Source organism: Equus przewalskii, chromosome 22, assembly GCF_037783145.1.
Source record: "Equus przewalskii isolate Varuska chromosome 22, EquPr2, whole genome shotgun sequence".
NCBI classification, from domain to species: domain Eukaryota; kingdom Metazoa; phylum Chordata; class Mammalia; order Perissodactyla; family Equidae; genus Equus; species Equus przewalskii.
Genome location: NC_091852.1, coordinates 7744297 through 7753108, shown reverse-complemented (window position 1 = coordinate 7753108; position 8812 = coordinate 7744297). Strand labels below are relative to the sequence as shown.

Below are 8812 nucleotides of genomic sequence, written 5' to 3'. Positions count from 1 at the left end.
CTTGAGGATGAGGAGATTCAAGGTGACCGAGAGAGGAGACGCTATAATCTGTAAGACAGGTTTTAATACTTGGTACTCACACAAAGCATATCCTTTGTCCTACTAAGAGTTTTCCTTTATAACCAGGAATGTGGTCTTGGTTCTCTTTCCAAAGAGCTATTTCGGGTAAGCATCAGCTACAGGTAAAGAATAGGGATGTGTGGTTCCAATCTACTCTCTGTTCTTTACTAACATTAAGTCCCACGTTCTCTCACCCGTTTGCAAGCCCTGTCAAAGCCAGTGTCACGGGCAGATATCCCCTGATGCCTGAGGTTCAGCCAGGAGCAGCCTTCTCCACTCCTTCTTTCCTAGCAACATTGGAGGTTGCAGAGATCCTAAATATTCACCACCATCCTGCCCCACTCTCCCACTCCAGTTCCCAGTTGACAATAGACACAATGGCCAGGAGAGGATTAAAATCAGCTTTATTAATAGACTGGAGAACACAGCTGGGGTCTGAGGCCCAAGTGAGGCTTCCTTTGTCCTCTCTGAAGTGATGACAGCTGAACCCACTGGGCAGGGCTCACCAAACTTACCCACCCCGTCACAAACCGAGGCTGGACTGTGGAGAGCCGAGTCCTGGCTGGGCCCACTATGGGCAGGTCCTGCTGGGTCTGTTTACTGCATGTAGACTGGAAGCCCAAAAGCAGGTCCAAGAGAAAGAGAGAGAGAGAGAGACAAGAAGCAGGAGGACAAGTAAGCAGAGATCTTTAGTATATTATCTCCACCCAGTAGAGAAAGATGGCGCGAAGAGTCTCAAGTTCATCAACCACAACCATCCCAAGGTCACCCCACAGGTGGGAGCTTTTCCCCAGTGCTTTCCTTCCAAGCTGAAGTGTAGTTAGGAGATCTTTCCCTTATTTGGCTGAGCAAGGAATGTGGGAATAAGGAAAAGAGCTACTCCTAAGCGGCCAGGTTGAGTCAGGAGCCTGGACTGCTCAGTGAATAGGTGCCCAAGGGCCATTTTGTGTGAGCCTTCCAGTCTGCAGACACTAATCCAAACGAAGGGGCTGGCTAGAGCTGCTGGAGTTGGGACTGTAGGTCCATAAGTCACTTCAGGCCTGAATTTACCACGGAATTCCTTTTTTTTGCCTGTACTCTAGAGTCTGAACCTCCGAGGACTGCTGAGCAAGAACTTGACAAACTTCCCCCACTCCCAGCCCCCTAGGTGGGTGAAATGAGTGGTCAAAATGTACACACTTCCAGTTATAAGATAAATAAGTCCTGGGGATATAATATACAGCATGGTGACTCTAGTTAACAATTCTGTATTACATATCTGAAAGTTGCTAAAAGAGCAAATCTTAAAAGTTCTCATCATAAGAAAAAAAATTTGTAACTATGTGAGGTGATGGATGTTAACTAAACTTACTGTGGTAATTACTTTGCAATATATACATATATCAAATCATTATGTTGTACACCTACAATGAATGCAATGTTGTATGTCAATTAAATCTCAATAAAACTGGAGCAAAAAAGAACTTGACAGACTTAAGAGGCCACTGCAGCTGGGGTACCACTTGGCTTGATATCTATGGTGTTCCTATCGTAAAGAGAGCCCCCTTTGCTTCATTCAGAGTAACACCTTCTGACTGAACTGTCAGGTGTGGAGTTGTTAGCTTTATGCCAAACCAAAGCAGAGGGCCTTTCAGGTCACGCTGTATGCAGGGCAAGATAGGAGTAGAATAGTAAGATTCTTCCAGGGCCCATGAACAGATAGGAGAAGTATAATGGCAAGTGTGACAGCGTTGAGTCTGCTGTAGCTCTCTCTGGCACAGGAAGTCATCCTTTTCCGGCCAAAAGTGATGACATGCTAACATCTAGCATTGTGAAATCCCTCCTCCTACCTGTCATGCAGAACGCTCCTCTTAATTTTTTCTCTCTCTCTTGTTATCTTAATGCCATTAATTAGGCTATACTGTCTTTTATGTTTGGGTGCATTTTCAGTGCACTCAGTATTCCTGGTTTTGGCCTGGGTGACTTCTGCAAAGGGTCAATCCTATCCATTACCTGTGATTTTTTTTCCCCATATTATCACCATTCAAGCATGACCTCATTCATGGTACTACGTGGCACTTTTCTGTAGTTTCCAAAAGGCTATTTATTCAACTTTACTTCGAATAAAACTAAATGATTGCAGAAACATTTTTCCCCAGAGTATTTTTATTAGGGATTCCTGCCACCATGTTAACATATAAAACAATCTGGATGTTGACATAGAAATGCAAATTTCACTATACAAAGATAAGGCTCCAATCATAGGTAACATGGCCCCATATCGCTAGTATTTCAATGAAATCCACTCATTTTGAATTCTTCCCAGAGTTGTCTTTATAAATATTAGACAAACCACAAAATATATTCCAAATACATAACATTTTACAGTATATTCCAAGCACAGACAGAAATACACGATACTTTACCTACATTTTTTGCATGATCCAACTTGCATTAGCACTAAAGACAGGATTGTGTGTGTATATGTATTTGCCATATATATGCGTATATATAACCACAAATGTACACACAGTGGTTTTCATGGAAAATATAAACCTTGGGGACTGTGAGTTTTATCCACCATGATATCTGAGAAGGAAAAGGAACAATAACATGTCACAAATTCCTCAATTGGGGAAAAATAAACACAACTATGTGTGAAGGGCATATCAGTTGTGTGTATATAAATACAGATTCATATATAAACATATATATACCAATAATATGGAATATACATATACTCACACACTTGCTGTGAACTCTCTATCTCATGCTATTATGTCCCCTCCATCTGTGGGTGCAGTCTTTTCCTCATTTGATTCAGGCAACCCGTGACTGTCTTTTAACAATGCTTAAGTGGATATTTCTAAGAGGCTCTTATTCTACCCCAGCATAATGGCATTTTAGGATCCCAGTTTACTTTTGGTGGCTATTGTTTAAATTCAGCAGACCCTATCCTGTCAGCTCCTTCACTTAAAAACATTTCTATTCAGGGGCTGGCTCCATGGCCGAGTGGTTAAAGGTCTGCGTGCTCCTCTTTGGCGGCCTGTGTTCGCAGGTTTGGGTCCCAGGTGCAGACCTACTACTCCACTCATCAGCCATGCTGTGGAGGCGTCCCACGTACAAAAAATAGAGGAAGCCTGGCACAGATGTTAGCTCAGGGCTAACCTGCCTCAAGTGAAAAAGGAGGAGGATTGGCAATGGGTATGAGCTCAGGGTGAATCTTCATCGCACACACACACAAAAATTCTATTCAACAGTTAAGTTTTTGCCTAAGAGAAAAGAGATGTTAGCTGGAAATGTTAAAAGAATGTATTTATTACTCTTTAATATAAATTCGCATGGTTGGACTACATGTGATATTTATCCTGTCAGTTATTTTTCAAATGTTTTATAATGGGAAATAGATTACTTCCATAATTTAAAAAATATTATTCAATATTATTTAAAAGGGTGAGGGCTAAATGATTTGTTATGGTTAGAACTTCAAAGAAAATGATATGAAGCATGATTAGAAGGGGGACTAATTCTATGCAGATTACACTGGAGTATCCTTATGTCAGAAGGTATGACTTAGAAGTCATATGAAAAAAGAAGAGGGAAGAAATCTTCAATTTCAAAGCTGGCCATTTGAAAACTTCCAAAATAAACTATAGACGATATATTTCTATGTTTATATCAAATTTCAGGTATTAAATGTTCTTTATTAAAAAGCAAAATCAATCACCAAAAGCACATGGGAAAGAACACCCTACAAACTTCACAGCCAATGTGTATCATATTCGCTCAACAGAAGGCTCCGTGAGCTGACTTTTAAAACTTATTTTCAAAATTAAGTATTTAGTAAAGCACTCAGAGATCCACTGAGTAGGACTGGAATGGCCAATTTGGAAATTGTGCTAATGATGGAGTTGGAGTGTCTATTAGAGTTAGGGGGAGATCACAGGCAGCCCAGTGTCTTTGTAAATGAAGGCAATGGAATGTTTTCGATCCACGGAGAAATCCCAGTGCTCCATGCTCTAAGCTCCATATGCTTTTCTTTCTCATTTGTACCACAGTATTGGTAGGTACTTCTCCATGGGAGGACGTTAGAGCCTTTCCTTCATGGCTTTAATGGTCTGAAGGAAAGTTCAAGAGCATGTTTCCCATCTACTGTCTGATTAGGGAGTCATTTCACTACTTCACCCAAGCAGAAACACCATATCATCTAGAGTCCCCTCCACTTTCATTTTAATTATGAATGAGTTACGATCTTAAGGAAACCAGGAAAGGAAGGGAGTATAATGACCACCACAAAGAAAGATCATCGGCATTTATCAAAAACCCAAAATCCATTCTTTTCATTCTCTCTCTTTCTCAAACACACACTTCTTTTGAAGTTTCTTCTAGAGAATCACAATGAATGGCCTGAGGGACCAAAAAACATGACTTAAAGTTTCCCCACTTTTATTTAGAGCCACTTACGCATATTCATGTCAACTCGGACAGTGAGTACACTGTTCTTTACATCATCCAGGACCTTGCATCATCATCACTTTCATCAAACAGATCATCTGCCAGCTGCCACTTGCCTATCAGCCTCACCAGAACTCTGTTTTGCTACTTGCCATTTGCCCCATTCCCATCTGCTTCCACTCTTGGGTTAATGTACAATAATATGCAATTAACTAGCATATCTTTTAACTATTTTCCTTTAAAGTTTCACTTTCCTTTAAAAACATTCTACTTCCCCAGCCAAAATATATGGACAGAATGCAAATGAAAGTAATGTCATCTTGTCCAAATACTTTGATAAATGGACCACCCTGTGTCCATTTGATGCTCTCAGTTTCTACATCCTCCGGTTCCATCATCCATCTTAGGAGCTTACTTATTACAGTGTCTTTCTACCTATTTTCTATCTCATATGCAGGTAACAACAAATTATGCAATGATTTAGCCAAAAACATTTTTAAAAACAAACCAGTGCCAAAACATTAAAAAAATTCCTGACATACTCTTTGTGCATTATTCTTACAATCTGTACACTTAAATAACTCCAGGTGGCTTCTTCTTTTTTTTTTTTTGCTAAAAATTTACCAAAATATTTTGAACACATAAAAATATTTTTAAAAAAACAAAAACAAAAGCCCAGCATAAATTTAGTTGTATAGGCATTGGTTAGAAGATGTTGTTTTCACTAAGGATTATATTCAAAAACGTTCTCTTGGGTTTTTACTAAAATTCTGATTCTGAACCTTATAGCTTGTAATGCTGCTAACTATTAAAAAAGGGGAAATCTAATTCAGCTCAACGTATTATGATATAATAGATAAAGAGTATGTCTGTAATATAATAAAAAATAAACATATTTTTGGTTATTTAAAGGCCATCTTCCTGACCTGTAAATAAAATAAATGTATTTGATTTAAACTTATTTAATTGCAGTGAATTATGGAAAGCTAACTTAAAGGTTTGAATAATCAGTTATGAGTAAAGAACACCTGTTGATGGCCCTGTGACCATTCAGAACCAGGCATTTGCTGAAAAAAACAAATCACTAGTATTGAATATAGCCCTTAGTCATATGAGATATGAGCCTTATGAGCAACCCAGCATGTAGAGAATGAGGTTTACTTTGCCAGCCACCCACTCCTTGAGAGGACAGTAGTATTCATAGTGAAACTGCTCAAACTCTGGCGTCTGGCGGATTTCACATAAGAAGGAGAGATCAATACCTGACTCCAAAAGGAGGAGGAGCAGGGGGAATACAAAGAGCAGCAGCCCCAGGCCCACCACCAGGAGCCTGGAAAAGATCTTGACCAGTGGGTTCACCCGAATATGGCCGCTCAGAATGTCATAGCTCCACGACAAAGCTTGGTGAGCCTCCTTCAGCTCCTCTTCTTCAGCCATCAGAAAGGCATTTTCATCTGCTTCCAGATCCTCGAATGAATCTGTGTCTTCTCTTTCCAATTCCAGCCTAGATGGACAGTCAAAGAGCATGTCAATCTCGTCATCATCAACGGGAGTGGGGAGCAGGCTGGCACTTGGGTTATATGCCAGTTCAGAGATGGTCAAGGGCTCTTCTCTTATTTTATCTTCCTCTTCTCTTGGGGGGTTCTCATACTCCCGGGCTTCCTTCACTGGTGAGCTGGAGATCAAGGGGGCAGAAATATTGTCTTCTTTGGGTAATGGAACACCTGTAAACAGACATTTTTTTCTTAGAATTTCAGGTTTTCTTTCTCCACAAAGATCTGCAGATGCAAACAAACCAAAAAAAGAATGGAATTCAAGGAATCCATGAAATTGTTCTGTGTGGAATCCTGACTTTTAACAATGTCATTTTAGTAAGAGACCCTGTACCATACGTTCTAAGGTCAACATGCTAAACCAAAAATAACCACCACAACTCAAATGGTTGGCAATATTTACAACATTTACGTGTGCAATTATGGTCTGCAAACTTCCAACTTTGGTCATGTCTGAAAGAATAAAATGACAATAAATCACTATTATAATTGTGAATGGTATCTTTTAGAACTCAACCTGTCATCCTATAAAGTATTATGGTAAAATATAGAATCTACCATCCAATGATAATCACTTTATTATTTTTATGTATTGTTTTCTAGTCTTCATCTTAGGCACAATTTTGTGGTTTCTATTTTTATATAATTGTAGTTATATTGTATGCACAGACTTACATTTTCCTCCTTTCATTTGACATTTTAATTTAGACATTTTCTGTTGACATGAACTCCCATTGGTATTCCTTATAATGGTTGCCGAATTCTCTATTTAGTTAATACAATAAATTAGTTTCCTATTAGCAAACATTTAGATTGCTTTGCAGCTGTAAAAAAAAAATGCCATGAGACATTTTTACATATAAAGCCTTTTTTTCCCCTCTTATTTCAGTTCATTTGCCATGCATAGATGTCTGAAAGGAAAATTGCTTGGTCAAAGGGTATGAGCACTATTTCTTAGAGTTTATTCAGGGAGAGGTGTTTCTCAGCCCTCATTTTTACAGATGGGAAACCCAGTTACCTACTGTCAGGCCTAAGGTTAGCTCTCCTAATTTTGAGTCTTGGGTTCTTAGTGGTAAATAAAGGCAAAATCAAAGAAGTGTTCCCAAGGATGGCTCTATAATATAATACCTAATTGGTAGCCAAGTGTATCAGGTAAGTGGAAACCACCTTTTAATGATACATTTCAGGATTGCTGTTACTGCAAGATGAGCAGAAAGTGATGTTACCAAGGTGGCGACATAGTTTGTTCCTTTCTTCACTCCCCCTCACAAGAAGAACAATTAATAACTGTTCATGGACAAGACACCACTGAGAGAACATGGGAGTGAGGCTGAAGAACCCCACCCCTCCCGGCCCAATACCACAGAGACCAAGGTAGACTGCATTAGAAGAGTAAGAGGAGCAGCTACACACTGATCACATTGCCCCGTCCCAAGGCTGGTGCAGCACCATGCTGAGAAGTCCCCCTAGGTTTATAGGAGCCTATAGTTCCTACAGTAGGAAAAGAAAACCCAGGGGTGACATCTAGACTCTCTACCCCTGAACACTGTGGGTTGCTTTGTGGGATCCTTTACTCGGTTTTGCCCCACAGGGATCACAGGGGAATCTGTGAGGCTCAACCACTGGGAATCTGATTGTGACAGAGAAGGGGGAGGGGCTTCCAAAAACCAGCTCTCAGATCTTGGCAGACCAAGTTCTTTCCTGCAAAGCCCAAGTAGTAATCCCAACCAGCAGCTATGCTCATGTGTAGAACCAAAGTGGTGGTGTATTCTGGCCAGGGAGCTTGGCAGGGTGCAGGTCTGCCTGATTTGGGTCCTCAGATGAGGGGTTTTGCCAGCCCTGGAGCCTGGTCTGCCCATGCCCAGGCAGAAATACTGAGTCACAGCCCCATCTCCTGCAAAGAGTGGCCTCCAGCCCCATCTGATAGAAAGAGCTGGCGAGAACACCTGGAAGCTGCATTACCCAGCAAAACTTGAGCCAAGAGGTGGGCAGACACAGCTGACTACCCATAGAGCAAAGAAACTGGAGCATGGGTCAGCTTGTGTGAAGACCACAAAGAGCCTTGGTGGCCTTGGAGCTGCTTCTCCCACTGCACCCAGGCAGGGAAACTAATTCATAGCCTCACTCATTGCTAAATACAGAATTCACCCCACTGACCAGGGAATCTTACCAGAGCACATGGGAAGCTGTATAACCCATCTAACAGCACTGCATACAGTGGCACTTGAACAGAGAGCACAGCCTGTGGCTTTCCCTGTCTGCAGAGCAAAACTGGTGGCCTCCCCAGAACAGGATATCCAGTGCACATTCTTGCCTGATTTGGGTCCCAAAACAATATGACATGCAGGCCCTGGGTCCCATCCTGCTCCCTCATCAGGGAAGGGAAGCTAATTCATAGCCCCACCTACTGCTGAGTAGAGTACCCAGCCCATACCATCTAGTAAGCCTGACCAGACAATCTGCAGAGCCTATCCTACAACCTTGCTTGGGCAGCGAACCAAACCAGCAGCTGTATCCCGCTGTTCTCAGCCAGGGGCACACCCCTCCACCCACGACCTTGGAGCTCAAACAGTTTCCTGGCTCAAAAATAGACCCTAGTAGCAGGGTCTGCCTAAGGATATTACTGGCAGATACATCCAGAAACCCAAAGTGACCTGACTGGTGAAGAACTGTCTCTGCCAAAGTGAACCTGCAAAGTCTGGAGGAGGAGACCACCTCCTCAAATGCTCAGACACCAAGATAAAGAGTTGAGGATCATGAAAGAT

The 8812-nt window shown here is 41.4% G+C and overlaps 1 protein-coding gene across 23 annotated transcripts in view; it reads right to left on the bottom strand.

Moving 5' to 3' along the window:
- Positions 1 to 447: 447 nt before the first annotated feature.
- The window catches only part of FRMD3 (FERM domain containing 3), a 285855-nt gene continuing 277490 nt past the window's right edge, over positions 448 to 8812 (bottom strand). For 11 of the 23 annotated variants that reach the window (XM_070590805.1, XM_070590809.1, XM_070590819.1 and 8 more), the window contains one exon: positions 2188 to 6218. In XM_070590805.1, the coding sequence (XP_070446906.1) occupies positions 5620 to 6218 (599 nt within the window). In that variant the 3' untranslated portion in view covers positions 2188 to 5619. Of the gene's footprint in view, positions 672 to 2187; positions 6273 to 8812 lie in introns of those variants that run through there. The other 12 variants (XM_070590811.1, XM_070590815.1, XM_070590808.1 and 9 more) reach the window with 2 other exon arrangements.